Here is a 21755-nt window from a genome sequence, read left to right as displayed (position 1 = left end):
GAGGCCAATTACAGTGACAAATGTGAACAAACGGTCCTCCTAATTAACCTGGCGCCTGGGGCTTCAGCCGCGCCTTCATTAGGTGGCACTCGCAAGAAACGTTTTATGAAACGGAATGAGGAAAACCGCATCTGCTGCCTCTTTACAAATAAAGTTGCTAGTTTTATATTTAAAAAAAACTGATTTTGCTTTTATCGCTTTCGGATAATTAAGGTTCGCAAAGTTGAAAAAGTTCAGTCAACAACTTTGATTACTAGGCCACCACAGAATCTTATCAATGAGACATTCACTCAATAAGCATAGGTACAAGAATATTGGTGGCCAAGGAATCAAATTGGTTAACTGTACATGCCTATGCCTATTAAGTAAGTAAATGCCTCTTAGGTAAAGTCCGCACATAAAAGGTGTATCAATCACAATATTTTTTACTACTTACTTAATCCTAACTAATATTTTAAATACGAATGAGAGTATTATTTTTTATGCTTTCACGCTTAAAGCACTCAATCGAACATGATGACATTTGTCATGGAGATAGTTTGTGACCTTGAGAAGGACATCTTAGAATAGTTTTTATCCCAGACCAGTAGGCGCGCGATACAACAGCTAGTATGAAATGAAACTAATTAACTAGGTATAATTAAAATTTATTCCATTATAATGTTCACTAAATAATAGAAAAGTAAATAAAATGGCAATGATTACGATTAAATATGTGGTTATTATTGGGTATACTACTCTTAATTCTAAACTACAGCTACAACAAACGTGTTAATAATAACTTATGCCTGGTGCTTCGTATATTTTCACTTCATCTTTCTTCATTTCCAAGTCCGGCCTAAAAAGAAAAGATAAAGTTGAGTCAAGAATGGCGAAACTGACATAAAATTTAATTCCAATACTAACTCTAAATATATATACTTACAATGCCTGTAACTGCACGGTTTGGGGTTGAACTGAAACAAATATTCATACTTGTTAACCAAATAATCGTCAGAAAACCCTCAATCCCTATTGTGTACTCTAATAAAGTTTCATATTGAAGTTACAAACTTATGTAGGTAATTGGTTTCTAAACCTCAATCTATTTGTCAACACTGCAAATTTGCAGTTTATAGCCTGATTTAGGTATTTTTGTATTTGAACCAGAACTGATAGTAGGTACGAGTAACTTTAATGTAATGTCACGCAAACCAAAAAGGCTAAGGCACCTACCTATATGGCTAAAAACCATATAGTACATATTTATTTTCGCAGCTCAGTCTGTAACGAAGTTAACTGCTCAAAAGTTGCAGAAATTGTGGTTTAGAAATTTTGATTTCACTGGTAAGTAACAATTATTTTATTAAAACCTATAAAAATACAAAAATGAGTGTGCATTAGCGCTCCTGGTAGGAGAGAGGGGAAAAACTGATGACATAGACGTTGGAGGCAAATACATAGGATAACATTACTATCCCTCTTATCATTAGTTCTGTTTAAATCCCTGTTGAATTAATTTCGTGTCCGTTTTTTAATAATACTAATAGATTTATCTCATAATGCTAATTTAAATATTTTATTTTAGACTGTGATCTTGAAACGCTACGTACAATTTTTCGGCAATTTGCAAATAAAACAACTTGGAATTACTATGAAAATCGTTATCCACAATAAAAAAATACCATATCATTTTCGTATTTTTAAAGCTTTACCTATCCATTAAATAAAAATAAAAATCATATTAGTGATACTATAGTAAAAAAGGTATGAAAAAGAAAACATGATAAGGTGAAACTTTCGTAAGGTATACACACCCATAGCTGGCTGCTGTTGTATCATGCCAGTGACATCAGCGAAGTACAGGTGATGGTTGCCCTGCAGAAACTCCTTGCTGGGATCGATGTAAGTGGCCTGTACAACAGCCGTAGGTTGGGTGACGGCGATCTGCTGTTCATGCCGCCATTTCTCCATAGCGTCAGCCGCCCCTTCTTGTATCTTCTGGAGACGCTCCACTTGTTTGTAGGACGGCTCGCCGCCGATATAGTCACGTTTTGTGCGGTTGTGGTTACGAATCTCATGCTTGCGAAGGTCAGATCTGTGGAAACATTGGCGTCTAAATCTTTGAGCGGAATACTTTGAAAGAACATAATTACGTATTAAGTAGTCAAATGTGATACTCTATCTGACTATCTTCATTAATGTTTTTACTTGAAGTATCTCTAAGTGACCCAACTAGGCTATCTTAGAAATATTGTCTCCTTAAACGTTTCAAATTAAACCACTCTGTTTGATCAAGACACAAAGGGAAGATTGAAGGCAGCCGAGAGCAATGTAAACTTCGGTCGCGCCGGAACAAAGAAGCTCTTTGTTCAGAAGTCGCCGCTAGCCGCACAGTAGCCGCTTCACAATTCAGTTACCACTCACCAGTTTAAGAATTCAAATCTTGTGAGTGTGCCTGCTTCAGTTCTATTCCAGTGTTCGTTAACTAGGTAATTGTCGCAACGACAATATAATCACTAACTTGGTGACCTATCATTTCATTTCGTAGAAATCGGCGATTTTCGTTTCTTAGGTACAAAACTATTTGCAGATGTTTCGTGTGGCAGAGTCACGTTTGGCATAATTTTATAATGCATCTCAGTCGTTTCATAAATTAGCCAATCGGTAGAAAATCGGTATGAACCAGTAATTGTCACCGTTAGCAGAACGATAAGTCTCAACGAATGATGAAGCAGAACTTCATATCCATAAAAATATTACATTGTTTTCGATTCATAACACGTCGATCAGATCGTTACGTACGACGACGAGCGAACTGTGGGGTGTTAATTTGAAGTATGACAAAAAACGCACGAGTCGAGCAAGAGAAGTGAGCTTGTCGCAGCCAGCGAGTGCCACAACTGTAATAAACCGTGCAATATTGGACTTAAATCATGCATGCGAAATTATAATCTGCTAATCGTTTGTCAGAAAAACGTTAGGAATCCGTTAACCTAAAAAATTAACACCAAATTTCAAGACAACCCCGCCACTTGACGGTGGATAAAATTGGACTTGCAAGATTTGACTCTAAAGCCGGGTTTAGACTAGCAAGAAAAAATCTTGCAAGTTGCAATACATTGCAAGGCCGTAATGCCAACGAGTTTAAAGTGGTCAATCGAGCGCCGTAATGTAATGCAACTTGCACGATTTTTCTTGCTAGTCTAAACCCGGATTAACAGACAGATGCTGGTAAGCATTGCCAAAGCTTGTAAAAAAAGGGCAATATTACTTACTTGTAGCAGAAGTCGCGGCCACAATAGTTGCAGGTGTGTTTAATATTCATATGCGCGGCCTCATGATGCTCGCGCAGGGCCGCGTTTGTGCGGAACGCCTTTTCACACATCATGCACTGCGGAGATAAACGGACAAGCTGAACGGTACAATCTAACTATATAAAATTCTTGTAATTTGACATTTATGATGTAAAATATTAAATTGAATGAATAAATAAACTACATTATTAAAAAAAAAGGATTAAGCGACCCCTGCGGCATTATAATTTCATCGAAATGCGTAAAATACAGTCGACCTCTAGCGCAGGCTACGAAATTATAAGACCCAGATTACACTATTCCAGTAAACATATTCATAATATTAGTGTGAACAAATTGAATAAATCTCGTATCTCAAATGAATAAAATTGACCCTTGAAAATTGAAATAATGTTAAAGAAGTTCACTGAAAAAAATATTAATTTGAGGTACAATCTTTTTAAGATATCAGTTCAGTTACATACTCATTCTGATATCAGTTCAATCCATCATTCTGGTCAGAATGACGACAGAAATACTTTGTGACCTCGGACTGATGGACTGATGGCCCAGACTGATGAAAATTAAACATTCTTCAATATCTTTAATCTGATGCGAATAACAGAAAACCAAAATGATAGACTGAACTGACGCCAGAATGAGCGTATAACCGAAGTCCAAAAGTAGTGTTGATGTTATTTACCTGACAGTTGCACTGACCTTAAACTGTTTCTCCTGGTGCGTCAACTTGTGCTTATTGAGATTGGAAGGGTTGACAAATGTAGCTGGGCACTGGGAACATTTATAGGGTTTCTCTCCAGTATGGGTCCTCATGTGCATCACCAGGTAATACTTGTGCTTGCACTTGTAGGGGCACAGGTCGCAGAAGAAGTTGAATGTATCTGTGTGAACAACCCTGGCAGGTGGAAGTTTTGGTTATCTAAATGTGCCCAAGTTTGTTCTGATTCATAACCATGACAAGCGATGGGCTAGTTCCTTAATAAAATCTAATTAGTCCGTCAGTTAGATTTTAAGACAATATTGGACATGTATTTTTTCTTTGGTAAATTAAACAAAAAATTATAAAGTCATAGCCAGTTAAGATTCGGCGTGACTAAAAAGAGTCGCACGGCGTTACGCCACGAGCCCGCACTCCCGAACTTTAACGCTCTTCCTTTGTAATTTTTTGTAACTGACCTAACTAAATAGAACAATATTTTTTAACCCGGGAAACTATCCAATTGTGTCATTGCTACTAACAGTACTTACAGTATTTACTTTACCACTAACAGTAGAGCAGGGATGTTATGGAGCTCCGTATCCGTAACCGAAACTATCAGATATCCAAAATAAAACAATATCCGTAATCGTAACCGACTCCGATATAAAAAGTTCGGATAGTTTCGGACAGGGGCGGAGTCTAAATGCAACATGTTGTGACAGTTGTTTTTGACCTGCCGAGAGCCGACAGAACAGCCGCGCGCGTCTTCTGCATCCATTGTTTATTATTTCTATTGCTAAGTCGTAATATTTGTAAGTATGTTACTTTTACACTTCCTTAAAAATACAATATCCATAACCGTAACTGAAACCGGTATTATGTTTGAGATATATTATCCATACCCAGATCCGAAATATTATAGTAGATGTTTTAAGTAAAGAGTAACTCACATGTGGTTCTTCAGTCTTGCAATGATAGGGAACTCCTTGCCACAGGTGTTGCACTTATGAGGTATGGTCTGCTTGTGAATGTGTCTCATGTGCTGCGTAATGCTCAGTACCAGCTGGCCGCAAAGTTCGCAGGCGCGCCGCATGCACTGCCGCTCGCGACGGTGCTCCATCAACTTATCCTGCCAGCCAAATAACAATATACAGCCAAAATACTTTTTTTTTATCAGTTTCACCCTTGCTGTTTAAGCAAGATGTATTTTGCCCATGTTGATGTAGTCATTACACACATGATGAGGCCAAACGGTTTATACAATTTTGATTGTGGGGGAGAAACAGGGGAAACCTAAAACAATATTTATTTATTGTTTAGTAATCACAATAATAAAATGAGAAGAATTACACACCTTATCAGGAAAAGACATATCACAAGGAGAGCATTTAAATTGTTTGATTCTTGGTGCCTTCTTTAAATACATCTTCTCTCTTCTTTTTCGTTCCCTATCCTTTTCTTCTTCTATTTTCATCCTTTTCTTTTTCATTTCATGGAGTATCAACTGAAAGTCATGTTTTGAATATGGATAGGAGTGAAAGGTCGGGTCACCCATGGGGTGTATGATCTTTCTAAACTTTCTGTCTGACATCTCACAATTCTTTTTGAAAGTCAATGCAATCTTAAGAGAATTAAGGCAATCTGTGCAGATGAATTTAGGCAGTGAGTCATCTAGAGTTACCTGAAATTAAAACATCATTTATTGTGATAGAATAATTTATAATTCATAATCATACATCAGGGTTATCAGTGCGGGAATGACTTGTGAAAGAGTAGATAAACAGAGGTTAGTCTGGAAAAAATATATAGTGTGCCTAATGAATAACTACCTCTCTGCGAATTATATACAAACTATGATACAATTTTATTTTAACTCATGTAGGGGGTAATTTAAAAATAACATTAAAAATTACCTGCAGTAATAGTAATTGACGCGATTTTTATAATAGACTACATTTTCTATATTTTGAACAGTTAAGCTACAGCTTCTTTCTGTAAATATCCATTTCAACAAACTGAACGATCGTTCTACTTTGTTAGTTGTAATAGGCGTGAGTAAGGACTTAACTGAAGAGGTTTGTATCTTAATTACTATTTTTTTAATTTATATTATATTTTCATGTTTTTTTTTTCAAATAATTATTGATTAGGCAGAAACCTGCTAAAGTACATTCTGTTTTTTATGTCAATACCTACTCTTTGACTAATGTCAAACATTCCCACACCAAAAACCCCCATGTATGTTCATAATATTCAATGGTAAAAGGATTCCAGTTAAGTATAAATTTAATCTTATGTTTTACTTACTGGAACATTTGTGACACTTCGAATGGCACTAATGATATCATATTCAAAAACTTTGTCAGTCAATGGAGTGCAACCACCTTTACCGCAGATTCGGCATATCATATCCTTTTCTAGGCGCACACTTTTTTTACTGTAAACAGAAAAACAAACAATTCATGTAGCCGTTTCCGGTTTCGCCAAAGCGACATTGAGAAGCTCCGCGTTCTAAATCTAGGCTCTGAAAAACATACTAATGTATATAATACGACAATAAATCCATTTCATTATTTTAAATATAAGACGCTATCCTTACCAGTCAGCCATCAGTTTTTGCCAGTGATCACTGCTGCTACTAGCTTCATCTTCATTGTTGCAATTTGAAGGGTATCTTGCCCTATTAAACTTCGATAGCATTGATTTAGTCAAATACACTGCCATTATTAATAAAATATCCAATTAATTTCAAATACTTTCAACAACGCAATCACAAGTAGCTATAAAAATGCCATTTCCAAGATTTTTCCCTTTCCTTCCATCCAATAATTCCCGTGCAGTGCGTGCTGCTGGGCTACTACGAAATACGAAACTCGAAGTTCGTGTCGTGTGGTTCCTCTGATACTTATACTATTTAACACTAGAGCGAGAGAGACGGCACGATACGAACTTCGAGTTTCGAGTTTCGTAGTAGCCCTGCAGAGTGCAGCGCAGTGACAGTAAGGTGACAGGTCCAACTAAGGTTATTGCCACTAAAACGCGGATTACACCTGTACAAAAAATCGGGCAATTTGCATTAAATTTCCAGGCTGTAAATAAACCAACTGTAAACAATCACCAGTCTAGTCTGTAGTAGTTGGTCGAGCGGCGCAATGTAACGCAACTTGCGTATTTTTCTTGCAGGTTTAAACTGGCCCTATACAAAAAGTGCAAAACTTTTACTTCGTATGTTGCCATCTCGCTGACGCTTATGTCATTTAATACGCGAGTGAAAGGGATGGTGCGATACGAACGAACTTCGATTTGCGAGTTTCGTAGTAGCCCCTCGGGCTTTAACAGGGGTTGCCGAATTATTCTATTCCTGAGAGAGTGTCGTTGTTTGTTATCTGTACCGTTAATTTAATTATTAAAAAGCTTTGTAAAAATTACGAATCTGTGGTAATATACGGTGCAGCAGCAGGGCTATTACGAAACTCGAAGCTCGGAAGTTCGTATCGTACCGTCCCTCTCGCTCTCGTATTAAATAGTATAAGTGTCAGTGTGTCGTGCGGTTCCTCTGACACATGCTTACGCTATTTAATACGAGAGCAAAAGGGACGGTACGATACGAACTTCGAGCTTCGAGTTTCGTAGTAGCCCTGCAGGCAGTGTCATCATGTCAGTCAAGTCAAGTCAAAAATATTGAATTGATTGTAATATTTACAAAATAAATAAGCGGCTTTTCATTTTCTTATTTTTATTTCAAATCTATAACTTCAGTAACGCAAATTAAAAGCCCATAGTAAAATGGCTTCACTTTTACTACTTAGATCTATGTTATACGCTCATGCTTTACAGAAATCCAAGAAGAAGAAACAGAAAAAGCGCAAGAAATCGTAAGTTTAAAGTTTTTTTTTTCGTATTTGTTCATAATGGTAATTTTTATTAGTCAATGTAAACTAATAATTGAATCATTGCAGTTATGTTTTATCGAGCGTTAAAATAGGAACAGCAATGTGCAGGATATGTGCTTCTGAAAACGGAGATATACCTATTTTCGATAACTTTGTCCAACCTAATATTCCCGAAGACATCAAACACTTTTCGGGCGTTACGGTAAGTGATCTGTGAAATAATATTTTCGAAAGTTTTTACTTTGTCTTATTCAATTGGAATACTTTTAAGTTTTTACTTTATATCTTAAAACAAGTAAGTTTTAGGGTTCCGTACCCAAAGGGTGCCAACGGGACCCTATTACTGAGACTCCGCTGTCTGTCTGTCTGTCACAGGGCTCTATCTCTTAAGCCGTAAAAGTTAGACACTTGAAATTTTCACAGATTATGTATTACTGTGGCCGCTATAACAACAAATACTAAAAATTGAAAAATAATAATAAATGAAAGGGGGTTGTCATACAAGAAACGTGTTTTTTCAGCGTTTTTTGGTTGCTAGACGTTATTAGCCGTTGCTAAGGCCTAGCAACGACTAGCCATTTCGGTTGAATATTTACCTTTTAAGTTTGCGATTTTAATGATGTTTTATAAAAGCTTCGATAATATAATATAGTGACTGTCTGATTGTGTGGTTTATTCGTTTTTGTGCAAAATTAATAAAACAATTTACGAACCACAAACCTCAATGAAGCCAACTTTGAGAAAGCGCTCGCCAAATCCACACCGTATAATCACTATGTTAAACTATTGTTTTTTACACTAAAAAAATCATACTAAGTTTTTAACACCATTTACAAGGTTTATAATACAGTTTAATATTTATTTACACTAGTCGAGCTTCTTATTATTTAACTACACAACATACGAAGTCCACTGAATTTTCCGTGATTGAACCAAACTGACAGCTAATTTTTTTTTCTGCCGCTGTGTATGGCAAGAGTGAAGCGCTATTCAGCCTCCGAGAGGGTGACAGCCAAAGAGGATGAGAATTAAAAAATATTTTTTATTCAAAATACTTGCACCTAGTGCTTACATTTTGGTGATATGTTTTTATTAACTTGTAATGTAATGTAACTAGTTATGTTTGTTCAGGTGGAATTAATATTTTAACTTAAATTTTTAGTGGATATCTTCAACCGATTGAGCTGAAATTTTGCATGCATGTATAAATCCGATGACAATGACAGAGCTGATCTGATGATAAAGTTAGATGTTGGCCATAGGAACTCTGTAATAAAACGACACAACTGCATCGATTTTGGTCTCATTTGATTTGTCTTGACAACTACCTACTTTGGTAACCAGGGGCAAAAAGTACTGCCAGCAAAAAAGCTTGTATTAGAATTTTTTACAAAAATCTATTACTGAACTATTTGTTTTTAAAACATTGTACGGAGGTGCGGAACCCCTCATGCGCGAGTTGCTCCCACTTGCACTTGACCGATTTTTTATTACTATTTCAGGTCAGTAAATCAGATGCCTTAACACAAATGTGTCAAAATTGCTTGGATCTGCTCAATGGGTGCATCATGTTTAGGGAAATGTGCCAAAAAAATAACAAAAGAATGATGAAAATGGTGGCTAAGGAAGGTAATCTTAAAAATTTGTTATTTTAAACATTGATATCATATTTGCTGCATTATTTGTAAAGCATAATGACAATGAATGCTTTGTATCTAGGTAATTTTAATACTTTTACAAAATTTTTACTGAGATACTCCAATCATATATATCATCAGTGGGGGACTAACAGGGGGGTGGAAGGGGCCTCCCGCCCCGGGCCTCCGGTCTTGGGGAGGTCCCCAAATGCCTCCGTGTTGCCCTGGTCAAATCCTAAACAAGACTATAAAGATGTGCTTAGTACCTACTTTTTTTTTAAAAGCTGGGGGGCCTCACTCAGCTTTGCCTCCCCGGGCCTCTGACGGGCTTATTCTGCCACTGCATTATCATTACCATGCCTTATTCTTTTTTATCCATAGATTCTGCTTCACAAGAATTAAAAAGGCAGAAGAAGCGCCATAAAAACCTTACTGAAAGTGATGACCTTCCTTTAACTGGTACAGTATGACAATTTCTATTAAAACAACAGCTAATGTAAGGATACAAATAGGATAATGATATTCTACTACAAAAAAAAAAAAACTAACCATCAGTTGAAGTAAGTATACAAAAAAAAATTTGACTTAAAAATTATAAAATCTTTTGTACAAGGAGTTGATAATACAGATGCTATATGTATTTTTCACAATTGAATATGGTGGTAGATGGCTAAAAATAATGTTTGAAAATTTGATTGTAAGATTTTTCAGAATATGTTAAGTGTGAGAGCAGCCAAGAGCAGAATGATGAAAGGGGTGAAGACAGTAATGATTCGTATAACATTCCCTCACCAACATTCTCTGATGCTAATGCCATATGGGGATGCCATTTCTGCTCTAAAGATTTTTTTGATATGGTAAGTTCAAATAAACTTCTTTTTTAAGTTTATGTCAGGCTATGGGAGCTTAAATACTTGGCTAAAAAATTCTATGGTGTTGTGAGAAACATGATGGCCGGAATCCATGCATGGAGCGCATTCATGCTCGAACGACCATCATCAACCATGATCAATTCAGTCATGATGGACACAACCAAAGAGAGAGAGATGGGAGCTAGGAACCCTTAGGCTAGAAATTGCTACTAGCTTGAGAGTTTTGCATCTTTGTGTAAATAATACTTACTGTTTGTCTTGACCCTTTGAGCCAGTTTTTTGGTGTATATATAATAATAATGTTTTAGTTGTAAAGCTGCTTAGGTACTCCACTATTTTCAAACACATTTTTGCTCTTTCCAGGATTCCTACAGTGATCATTTAGCCCGATGTCCAGGTGAAACTATAACAAAGCAGCCTGAAGAGCTTACTAAGAGGAAGTTCCTTTGTGACATATGTGGCAAGACATGCTCTTCCAATGCAAGTCTGTTAGTTCATATGTAAGTGTTTATTAAATAGTTTAAGATAGGTTTAAGTTATTTAACAGAGTTCTAGACTAGTTTTTGTAAGGCAGTTGGGTTTTTTTTTTGTTATAGTAGTAATAGAAATATGCATAATGTGTGTGTGTGTGTTTCAGCTGTCTATTTATTACAGTTTTCTAGATACAGCCTTGTAACAGACAGACAGACTTCAACACTTTTGAGTGATTGCTTCTTTATCAGTTAAGAGCTGCCTCATATTGCGCGACTAGTAATGATGAGTAGAAGCATATTGTGTGTGGGACAGCTCTTAACCTAAGTGACCTGGCGACGTAGTTTGAAAGTAAGGGCCTCCGTTAACTCGCGTGGGTGCAAGGCACGGGCGACCGCGCGGCGTGCTATGTCAATAGAGCAGAGACCCGCCTCACGCAGCGCTGCTCTATTTTAAGCTGGGTCCACAATTTTGTATGCTTTTGTCGTATTATATCTCCGTCGTACGCGTAGCACCAACGCGTATCATGATCGTTAGTGTGGACGCACAAAGATCACAATTATGCGACACGCTGTAGGTACCTATGTGATCACTCACGATCCATGTTGATACGCGCTTATTAATTCCCACACACTCTCGATCGGATACGCGTATCGAGATCGATATGTAGATATGGACGTGTTTTGATATGGTACCATAATGCGCAGTTATTTATGATTTGATACGTGTTACGCCGCGATCCGTCTAGAGACGATTTTATTTCGATCATAAATGGGATACGGAATTTTATTACGTTTTTAGGGTTCCGGAGCCAAAATGGCAAAAACGGAACCCTTATAGTTTCGCCATGTCTGTCTGTCGGTCCGTCCGTCCGCGGCTTTGCTCAGGGACTATCAATGTTAGAAAGCTGTAATTTTGCACGGATATATAGGTAAACTATGCCGACAAAATGGTACAATTAAAAATTTATAAAAAAATGTTTTTTTGGGTACCTCCCAACTCCCATAGACGTACAGTGGGGGTGTTTTTTTTTTCATCCAACCCTAGTGTGGGGTATCGTTGGATAGGTCTTTTAAAACCATTAGGGGTTTGCCTCGATTCAGTGATTTGTTTGCGAAATATTCAACTTTAAAGTGCAAATCATTAATATCAAGCGTCCCCCCTCTAAAATCTAAACCGGTGGGTGGAAAAATTTGAAAAAAATCAGGATGGTGATCAAACTTTCAAGGAAAACTATAACGGCTAAGTTTGCTTGAGAATTATTAGTATTTTAAGAGTAAATAGCAGCCTAAGATATAAAATATATCTAAACTTGGAAGATTCCGTATAAAATACGAAATCCTTAGAAAAATATTACTTAATTTTGTCGTAATGGCTACGGAACCCTATTTTGGGCGTGTCCGACACGCTCTTGGCCCGTTTTTTTTTTGATTTTCTGCTTACATGTTGAAACTTTAAGTCACGGAGCAATGCACTTCCAACATGTTTTTCTCTATGAAACAAGCACACCGCGCTCGCGCCAAGCCGTGCACCCGCGCGAGTTAGCGGAGGCCCTAAGTGCTGGTTTACACGATGCCAATAGCATACATAGCCGCGATGGTTAGTTAGATCCATTTACCGGAGTCATTATTTCCTAGTAAAAATATTCCATTCGCATTTTTATTTCCAAACGCTTTATTTTCCACTATGGTTTTTTACTGAAGCTTATTTTCACAATAGCGTTTTTTCCCAACTTTAATTGACACAGATCAATCTCGCCTTAACCTACGGTGGCTTAATAAATGGTAGTAGTATGTATTTCTTTACTTGATATTACAATTTAAATTACAGGGGTATCCACGAAAACATATTTCCGTACAAATGCGACGTATGTCCATACCAAGGTCGGACCGCGGATCTGCTGAAAGTTCACAAGCGGTCACACATGATTGACAAGCCCTTCAAATGTACCCAGTGTCCCAAGGCCACCACTACCTCCAGCAATCTGGCCAAGCACATGAGACACGTGCACAGCACCACTAGACCTTTTAAGGTACCTACCTTCTTACTGATTATTTTTCTCATTGGGAGATGTAAAATTAATTTGGCATGAAAAATATTTATTAAAAAAAAACAGTAGTAAACTAGACGCAGACGACGCCTGTGCAAAGCTTATTAAAAAGTTTGCAAGTACACTGTCTACCAACTGGCCACTAATAAATAAATTTAGAAAGCAAGCAGCGCAGAAAGGAAACAAAAGAATAGAAAACTTATCAGTTTGACATGAGTTTATAGGCCGCCAGCGCCACATACATCACACACAGTATATCACACACATACGTTTATTTCAATTCTGTACGCACAGGCCATCATGCGGAATTCCGAATCGGAGAAAACTTCGGACTTACAACTACTGTTTGTAGGTGATAGGTTTTTTTTTGTTTTTATAAGAGGGGGCAAAGAAGCATGCAGGTCACCAGATGGGAAGCAATCACCGCCGCCCATGGACACCTGTCAACACGAGGGGTATCACAGGTGCATTGCCGGCCCTTTGAGAGACTTATAGGCTCGTTTTTTAAAGATCCCTAAGTTGTACCGCTCTGGAACACTGTTTACTCGTGCGTGGAAAAGTTTCGCTTAAAGCGGACGGTGCTAGATTGCCAATCATCACGGTGGTGAGGATGAAATGACTTACGCTTAAAAAGCTGTAGGCAACAGGCTGACGTGAAGTACTGCGCCGCTCTATTCAGTACCCACAGTTTCTTTGAAGCTAGTTTAGCTTTGCCGTCCAAATGGCCACGAAACTGTACATCGCTCGAAATGCCGACTCCCAGAATCCCTATAGATAGCTTGACCTAAAGAGGTCCCCTCAAAACACGCAAATTTGTGTCTTTTGAGGATTAAATTGGAAGTCTGCCCCAATCTCAGACATGCTGCAACAAGGTCTCGATTTGAGACACAAGCATGTTCCAGTTTTCGCCGACGTGCTCCCTGAAAATTTTAGCGCTACCGGTAAAGAGTACGTCCCCCGTACTGTCGTCTGCATAGCAATGAATGGCTGTAGTTCGACATATCATTGATATGCGGAAGAAATAACGTGGGAGACAGAACGCAACCTTGCGGGACACCAGAGTTCACAGGCTTTAAGTCGGAGCAAGAACCGTCGACTACAACTTTGATGCTCCGACCTGAAAGAAAACTGGCAATCCAAAAGAACAATTTTCCAGGTAGTCCGTACGAAGCTTAGAGAGTCCAAGGTCCATAGATTTGTATGGATTTACTGCGTTCGGAACTCCTAGTCTATGTGGCGGCCCTAAGTCCATACAAATCTATGGACCTACCACATACAAACACAAGCAGTAGTTTTCCGTCCGAAGTTTTTTGCGATTCGGAATTCCGTATAGTGGCCTGGTTCGAACTTATTCCGAATCGCCATGTCGGTATTATCCGGGCCGGTAAATAGTGTGATCCACCCCAAAGAACACTTTACAGTTTACTTACATTAGGTCAAATTACCTATATTGTAGAAATATTTTATTTTTTCTTATTTGTCGTTATGTTAAACTTAATTGCTAATTAATAATTTTATTTAATTCAATATTAGGGTAACTTTCAGTGCACCTACTGCGAAAAGGCATTCTCATATCAACATGACATGAAGAGGCACATAAAAGACATTCACCTTCGGCAAGGAACTGTGGAATGCGACGTCTGTTACAAAAAGTTCAATACAAAGTAAGAGAAGTATCATTACTCATTATCACAACTCTGGCTTCATTTATCAATTGTCATTAAAAGTTAATTTCATAATAAACGTTATTGCTTGAAATAAAAAGAGGGGGCGTATTTACTTAGAATTTCGTGTTTATAATTTTATAAACTACTTCTATTTTAAGATTGGTTTTTTGGGATCTTTTTGTATTTTTTATTTCAATTCCACATTTTTAAGATTGGTTTATTGGAATCTTTTTGTATTTTTTATTTCAATTCCAAATTTTTACTTTTACGGTCATCGCGTAAAACCTAAATTGAAAATACAAACTGAAATATAGATGCACAGAAAAAACAGAAAAATATCGATGAGGGCTACGGCATAGATGTCGCTAGCGTCACTGCTTAAGTGACTAAGTAGGAAACAAACAAGCTGAGATATGAGGTGCATAGGGGAAATTCGTGTCGGTACCGTTGACCATCAGTGGTGTAGCGGTATAGCACGCGGTACGGATTACCGAGGACCTGGGTTCGATTCCCAGTGATGGTCTTATTTTTCTGTGCATCTATATTTCAGTTTGTATTTTCAATCCAAATTTTTACTTTTACGGTCATCCCGTAAAACCTAAATTGAAAATACAAACTGAAATATAGATGCACAGAAAAACCAGAAAAATAAGACCATCACTGGGAATCGAACCCAGGTCCTCGGTAATCCGTACCGCGTGCTATACCACTACACCACTGATGGTCAACGGTACCGACATGAATTTCCCCTATGCACCTCATATCTCAGCTTGTTTGTTTCTTATTTAGCCACTTAAGCAGTGACGCTAGCGACATCTATGCCGTAGCCCTCATCGAGAAACTTTTTCGGCACTCCATTGGAACTAACCGCTCACCCGGACGAGATATCGTTACTAAGCAATCAAATTAAGATTGGTTTTTTGGAATCTTTTTGTATTTTTTATTTAAATTCCAAATTTTTACTTTTACGGTCATCCCGTTAAACCTAAATTGAAAATACAAACTGAAATATAGATGCACAGAAAAACCAGAAAAATAAGACCATCACTGGGAATCGAACGTCTATTTTACCTTACTGATAGTTATCTCTAGTAATAGAAAACTTTCTTTCGATGAACCGAAAATCGGCGGATTGTTTCATCGCAGATAATTACTATTTCTAATTCGCAGGAAAATATTACAAGGCCATCGCTGGAAGATTCACAAAATCAAGGGTGAGAGACAGGGACGCTTACCTTCCTACTTGCAGCACCAAATGCAGGAACAACGACATGAAATCAACATGAGCCACTTGGACCCGCCCTACTGATATTAAATTAAGAAAATATTTCTTACATACTACGTTCGTAGCTTGAAGCAAGACTGCCTAAATCATTTTTCATATCTTTATTTAAATTCACATAGGTAATTTTAATTTTGGTTAGTAGAAGTACTGATTACATAATCTGTATTAGTTAGTACTATAGTAGGAGTCACGGATTTACTCATCACTCGTCACTCATAAAGGTTAGATTTAGCAGCTATTCTAAAAGTGGGTGTGTGGGGCTCCACAGAAATACTGACCATAATTAAAATAAATAAGTCAAGTTTTGACTATTTTTAGTTAAATATTTATTTTTCCAAATGAGTTTCGTAGCCAAAAAAGATTGAGAACCGCACATGTTTTTTCAGAAATTTCGTCGATATAGCCTTGTTCTGCGGGCTATGATTGGCGCGGGACAGTAAAGACATATCTTAGTAATATGTCAGTTTAATGGCAGCGAATCTTACCTTATACAATAAACGGAAGGAGATCGTTACACGTGTTAATATAATACCCATCTTACTACCAGTAAGTAGTATTATCACGGATCGATTGCATGCATCATACTAAAACATACATAACTCAAACATTTTAACATAATTCACATCAAAATAAATGAAAAAATTGCCTATAATTATTAAATTTCCTACAAAGAATGAACACAGGAATACAACTTTACAATAATCAGAGCTAGTCTTAGTCTCGGAGTTTAAACAATAGTTTAATGAGGGAATATTGACGTTGTTTTGTTTACATTCAGTTAAATACCTATCAAAACCAAGTATAGTCCCGAACTAAGCAAAGCTTGTACTATTGATACGAGGCAACGGATAAACAATTATATAGATAAATACATGCTTAAATACATATCGTCACTACTTTGAAAACATCTCGTATCTCAAATCAATACGTCAACAAATTTGACACTTAAAACAATGTTCATTAAGTTCACTCGGAAAGATCATCGATTTTGAGATACCAGCTTTTTCACAGTAGTGACGATATTGAACATCCAAGATCCAAGACCCGAGAATAAACGTTCGTATTATTCATACAAATATCTGCCTCAGCCGGGAATCGAACCCGGGTAATTCGGGCAAAAAAAAACCCGTTACTAATGGTAGTAATATGGGTAGTATAAGTAACACAGGTAACGAAGGACGGTGATCACAATAGTGTCACTTCAAGCGAGTAGGTACTGCCTTTTCGCAACGTAACGTTTGGCAACCTGTTTCATTTCGCAAACTCCGAAACTAAATATTTCAGGATTTATTTCAGGGCCATCGTGTGGAACCCTTTAGGTTAGGTTAGGTTAGTTTTATAAAAATCCTGAAATATTTACAGTTTCAGAAATATTAAACAGTTGGGAAATGAAAAGTTGCGAAATGAAACAGGTTGCCAAACGTTATTCGTCGAAACATTAGTAAACCCACTTCAAGACAAAGTGCGCTGAAGCTAAGCCTCTCCTTACGGCAAAAAAAACGTAACTGCATTGTAGACTGTTTTGTAGCGAAAATTGAAACAAAACAAAATAGAACGATGCTGCACCGATCCATTGTCTTCAGTGGCGTTAAATACTTGCTCTTTAACTGATTTATCTGTGATTAGGTAAAAATATGTGGATCCTCTACTCCAGTCATTGGATATATTTGAAGTAGACCATTGTTTTACCTACGCCTTATTTTAAACAGCTATTAAAGTAGTCGTTTGCGTGCAGCACGCCGCAGAGTAAGGGTAACCATTATCTTAATTTTCCTAATATATACGTTAGATTAGATAAATAGATCTGTGAAATTTTATGTAATGTACCTACCGAATTATTTTATATTTATTCCTGTAAGTTGGACTTATGATTTATGGTACATTTAAGTGACTACCTTTTTAAAAAATATCAGCGTAGAGTCTAGTGTTAAACTGAAGAGTAAATTAAATGAGGGCGGGCGCCACTTTTATTGTAACTCGCGTTTTTGAAGTGAAACTTACACATAGCAACAATTATGTATGTAGGTGATTTTTTATATACGTTTTATTTGTTTACTTACTGTTTTACACCTTTCTATGTATAAGCGCACTAATTTTATCAAGATTTATTATTTATGGGATTATTTAATTACCTACATGGGATTATGTTCGAAGATATTGTTGTAATCGTTTTCCTCGTTATATTGTGATTTATGTAAATTATTACATTTAGTAATTTGATAAAGAATAATAGCCTGATATTATCTCACTATGCATAAAGCTCTCAAGTATTAAACACGTTACGTTCGTATCAACATTTATAATGAAATTGCTCATCATTTTACTAATAGTACATGAAAGTCTCACGTTCGAATTGCCAAAGTGTAAGCCAGATGTGAACATCGACGGTGATCAATAAAAAGTATCGGATACTTACCATGTCGGCGATGCGGTTCCTTCTGACGCTCACTTCGACGTGTATGGGAATTTGTTCTATGTCAAGTCTCGAAGCGAAAACGATGGTTTCTTTTACGATATTTATGTCATAAGATTCAAAACCACTTCCGCTGAAAAAATTACCGGTAAGTGTATTAATTTTACGGATTTTTATCCTTTTTCTTTAATTTTTTCCGCTCGTGACGTGAGCAATTTCACTTGCAGAAGAATTAGCAGGATTTCTTCTATTTTTTTCTTCAATGAATGTATCACCCACAACTATTTTGAAAATTCTACTCTATTTCGATTACATAAATGTCATAAAAAAGGAGTTACATATTTTCAAGACTTAAATGAATTAAAAATGTATGTTAATACATTACAGGCATATTAAATACATATAATTTTTTTTCACATCAAGGTTTACCTGAGGGAGTCAGCTACTCAGTAGCGGTAGATGACAAAAATGGAAAAGTATACTTTGGCACCGAAAAGGGCATGTACAAATACGACTATGAAACGCGTAACGCTACTCAAGTGTCAGACTCTATTCTGAAAATAAATATGATATTTGTTGATAAAGATGGGAACAAATACATCACGAAGAGTAACAATGGAATTGAAGAATTGTATTTGTTGGACGGCGATAAGAAAATACGCTTCAATACGCTCGAAGCATTAAATGAGTTGGCTATTGATGCCAAAAATAATTTCTACTATATTAAACATGAGCAGCTGTTCGTTTTGAAGTCAACACAGTCTACACCGGTTCATATTGGTAACATAACTTACAATGGTGTTGGCCAAATATCATTCCACAAGGACAATGTGTTTGTAGCCAGCGATTTGATCACATATTTTCATGAAAATGAGACTGGTAAGATGAAATTGTTGTCGAATGTACCTGATAAGGTAATCACTCTAGCTTTTGATAGGACGGGCGATTTTGTTTTGGGAACTCGAGGGAAACTTATGAAGTATAAGAAAAAAGAATGCTACTTTAGAAAAATGTAAAAAAAAACAACACATAAAAGTACTCAGGGTACTCCTTAAGTCTAGACGCATACAAGCGTTAGCGCAGTTTCTTCCCAATGTGAGCGACTCTCTCAAGTTTCATCAAAGCTTACACTCGCAAGATTAGGATAGAATCAAAGTAACATCAAGTAGCGATTTTGCTACTATAAGTCTACTCACAAAGCTGGCACAAATGAAGGAGTTTTCACTGAGGCGAAATATCGCTAGATGGCGTTAGTATCTTGAGGTCCGTTGACGTTTGCTTGCGATTGGCTGATTTAGTTATTAAACCAATCACGAACAAACGTCAATTAATGGACCTCACGATACTAACGCCATCTAGCGATATTTCGCCTCTGTGAAAGTAGGGTCACTTGTGTATCTAACTACCTGCATAATATTTCTTCATTAGGTATTCCGAAGAAAAAAAACACAAAGGCAAATTAAAAATACATTACAATCTGCGCTGCATATTCTGAGGACTAAACAGACAAAACAAATGAGAGAAAGATAAATTTGACGATTCGCTACAAATATTTTACTGTCATTTAGTTTTTATTTCATTTATAGCTCTATATTGTGGTTCTGCAATAGCCATTGTATTGTATTGTCTATTTTCACACTGACGCAATCCGAGAAATCACGGCAAAGATTAAATTTGCCAGCCCTTGTGAATCTACCTGTTACCTACACGTCTTGAGTACAGGCGAGTTTCTAGGTTTTTTACCCCCTGTATTTCTAATTTTTAACACATTCACTGTCACCTGACTTCCACAGATGCCACCGACGCACAAGTGCGTTCAAAATGTATGAATAATTATGACAGCGGCACTAGGCGAAGTCCCGAAAACACATATATGCGCCGGTGGCAGTGAATGCGTTAACTATCAGAGCAACACACACAATGAGAATACCACGAGAATACCCAAGCATCTGAAGATGGCTTGCGTAGTTACAATAGATGATAGTCATTTATTTAGTACCTAACGGCTACCTTTTAACATTAGCATTAAAACGCGACACATTTTATACTTGTAATTATTTTGAGTCATAAGCCCATATTCTAATCAGATTAATTTAATTTTAGTACCAGATGTAGAAATTGCATAATGATGTAGAATAAAACAATTTATATTGAATGAATTCTTTCTTTTTAACTGTTGAATAAGTTACAGCCGTACTTAACCCTTATTTTCTACCCTAAAATTAATAACTGGTTTCATTTAATTTATTAAGTAAGCATGATAAACAAAATTTCATTTCATTACTACTGAACACACAATAAATTGATCTATGAGGACTATGAACTATACACACCTTATGCTGATACTGTTTACAATACCCACTTTATAAAGTTGTTATAAGGTAAGTAAGTATGTATAACTATACTCTTAAACAATCGTATACAGTTCATAGGTAATTCACTAATATGTATTTAATTCATTAGAATGGCCAATGATGGCCATAGAAATTCTTGTTTTGGTGCTCATCGTATATCTATAAAACTAAAGAATTAAACAGTTCAACTCACAAATATGAGGCGGGAACGCCGCGGCACTACCGTTGTGAACGCACTCGTCGTTGAAAAAGATTTAGCAAAAAGATCGAAACTAGTTAGACCGTTCCTGACTTACTAAACTTACTATCGTGGGTAAGACCATATATTCTTTAGTTTCATAAATGATGTATGCAGCAGTAGCGTGGCGTTAGATATTTCCGTGGTAAAGCCGAAGCAATGACCGCTTACATCTTTTATAAATTCTGTACGTCTTGTTTTGTTGTTCTATTTTGTAAATATTGGGCAAGCCGGTGGGAATATGGTTCTATGGACGCTGCGCCACTGGTATGCAGTTAACTATTACTTTTTATAAGAAGCAATGATCGATTAAAGCTAGAAACACACAGAGCGATGGATGGCGGGGAGGTGCGGCGCGGCGCGGGGCTCTTTCACGTTAGCTCGAATATTACAACCGGCACCGCCTTCGCGCCGCGCCGCACCGCCCCGTCACCGCTCTCGTGTTTTTAGCTTAAGACCGACAAAACGCGAAGACTTCCAATTACGGTTATGTGTAAAATCCGAAAATTTTCATCCAGTAATTCATGGCTAAATTTACTTTGTGAAATTATCAAACAGATTGACCATATCCAGATAACAGCCAATTCAACAGTACCTACATTGTAGGTTTACAACAAGACTGGTAGCCTTACAAATTTATGAACATAAGTTTCTAACATCACATCAAACATCGTATTTACTACAATATTACATAAAATTAAATGTGGTGGTTTTCTATTTGCTACCCAATATCACTCACATATTAAAAGTTCCATTGGCAAATACATATGTGAATGTACAGTGCACCTGAATAAAGTTGCCAACATTTTGCAACAACTAAATAAATACTAAAAGCCTGCCTTTGGCCAATTTAAGTAAGTAATATCTGATGATACAAAC

At 36.9% G+C, this 21755-nt stretch overlaps 2 protein-coding genes and 1 pseudogene across 6 annotated transcripts; 2 read left to right on the top strand and 1 right to left on the bottom strand.

The window, feature by feature from the left end:
• Positions 1-631: 631 nt before the first annotated feature.
• Positions 632-6834, bottom strand: LOC141429130 (uncharacterized). Its single transcript, XM_074089362.1, has 9 exons — positions 6596-6834; positions 6304-6433; positions 5351-5677; positions 4947-5125; positions 3996-4191; positions 3258-3373; positions 1797-2077; positions 926-956; positions 632-838 (listed from the first exon to the last, which is right to left on the bottom strand). Exons 1-9 carry the CDS (start codon positions 6718-6720, stop codon positions 772-774), a joined length of 1452 nt encoding a protein of 483 aa, XP_073945463.1. The 5' UTR covers positions 6721-6834; the 3' UTR covers positions 632-771.
• A 123-nt stretch (positions 6835-6957) lies between these two features.
• LOC141429132 (uncharacterized) lies at positions 6958-15908 on the top strand. Of its 5 annotated transcripts, none has more exons than XM_074089365.1 (9): positions 6958-7871; positions 7956-8091; positions 9392-9518; positions 9908-9985; positions 10238-10383; positions 10762-10898; positions 12700-12901; positions 14453-14583; positions 15757-15908. In XM_074089365.1, the coding sequence occupies exons 1-9, from the start codon at positions 7783-7785 to the stop codon at positions 15893-15895; spliced, it is 1185 nt and encodes a 394-aa protein (XP_073945466.1). In that variant the 5' UTR covers positions 6958-7782; the 3' UTR covers positions 15896-15908. The 5 variants fall into 5 exon arrangements, with proteins under 5 accessions (XP_073945466.1, XP_073945467.1, XP_073945465.1 ...); XM_074089366.1 differs by having other exon boundaries at positions 10229-10383; positions 14465-14583; XM_074089364.1 differs by having other exon boundaries at positions 10229-10383.
• Positions 15909-18173: 2265 nt separating this feature from the next.
• On the top strand, positions 18174-19300 carry LOC141429133 (ommochrome-binding protein-like; annotated as a pseudogene).
• Positions 19301-21755: the final 2455 nt, after the last annotated feature.

The sequence above is a fragment of the Choristoneura fumiferana genome, chromosome 6 (assembly GCF_025370935.1).
Source record: "Choristoneura fumiferana chromosome 6, NRCan_CFum_1, whole genome shotgun sequence".
Taxonomy (NCBI): domain Eukaryota; kingdom Metazoa; phylum Arthropoda; class Insecta; order Lepidoptera; family Tortricidae; genus Choristoneura; species Choristoneura fumiferana.
This window is presented reverse-complemented; position numbering and strand designations above follow the sequence as displayed.

Coding starts and splice junctions, on each gene's coding strand:
- LOC141429132 (XM_074089364.1), top strand. CDS start 7,783: ATGGCTTCACTTTTACTACTTAGATCTATGTTATACGCTCATGCTTTA. Junction 9,986..10,228: donor TGATGACCTTCCTTTAACTG/GTACAGTATGAC, acceptor TTTGATTGTAAG/ATTTTTCAGAATATGTTAAG. Junction 10,384..10,761: donor CTAAAGATTTTTTTGATATG/GTAAGTTCAAAT, acceptor TGCTCTTTCCAG/GATTCCTACAGTGATCATTT.
- LOC141429130 (XM_074089362.1), bottom strand. CDS start 6,720: ATGGCAGTGTATTTGACTAAATCAATGCTATCGAAGTTTAATAGGGCA. Junction 4,192..4,946: donor GCAAGACTGAAGAACCACAT/GTGAGTTACTCT, acceptor TCCACCTGCCAG/GGTTGTTCACACAGATACAT. Junction 839..925: donor ACCGTGCAGTTACAGGCATT/GTAAGTATATAT, acceptor TTTTCTTTTTAG/GCCGGACTTGGAAATGAAGA.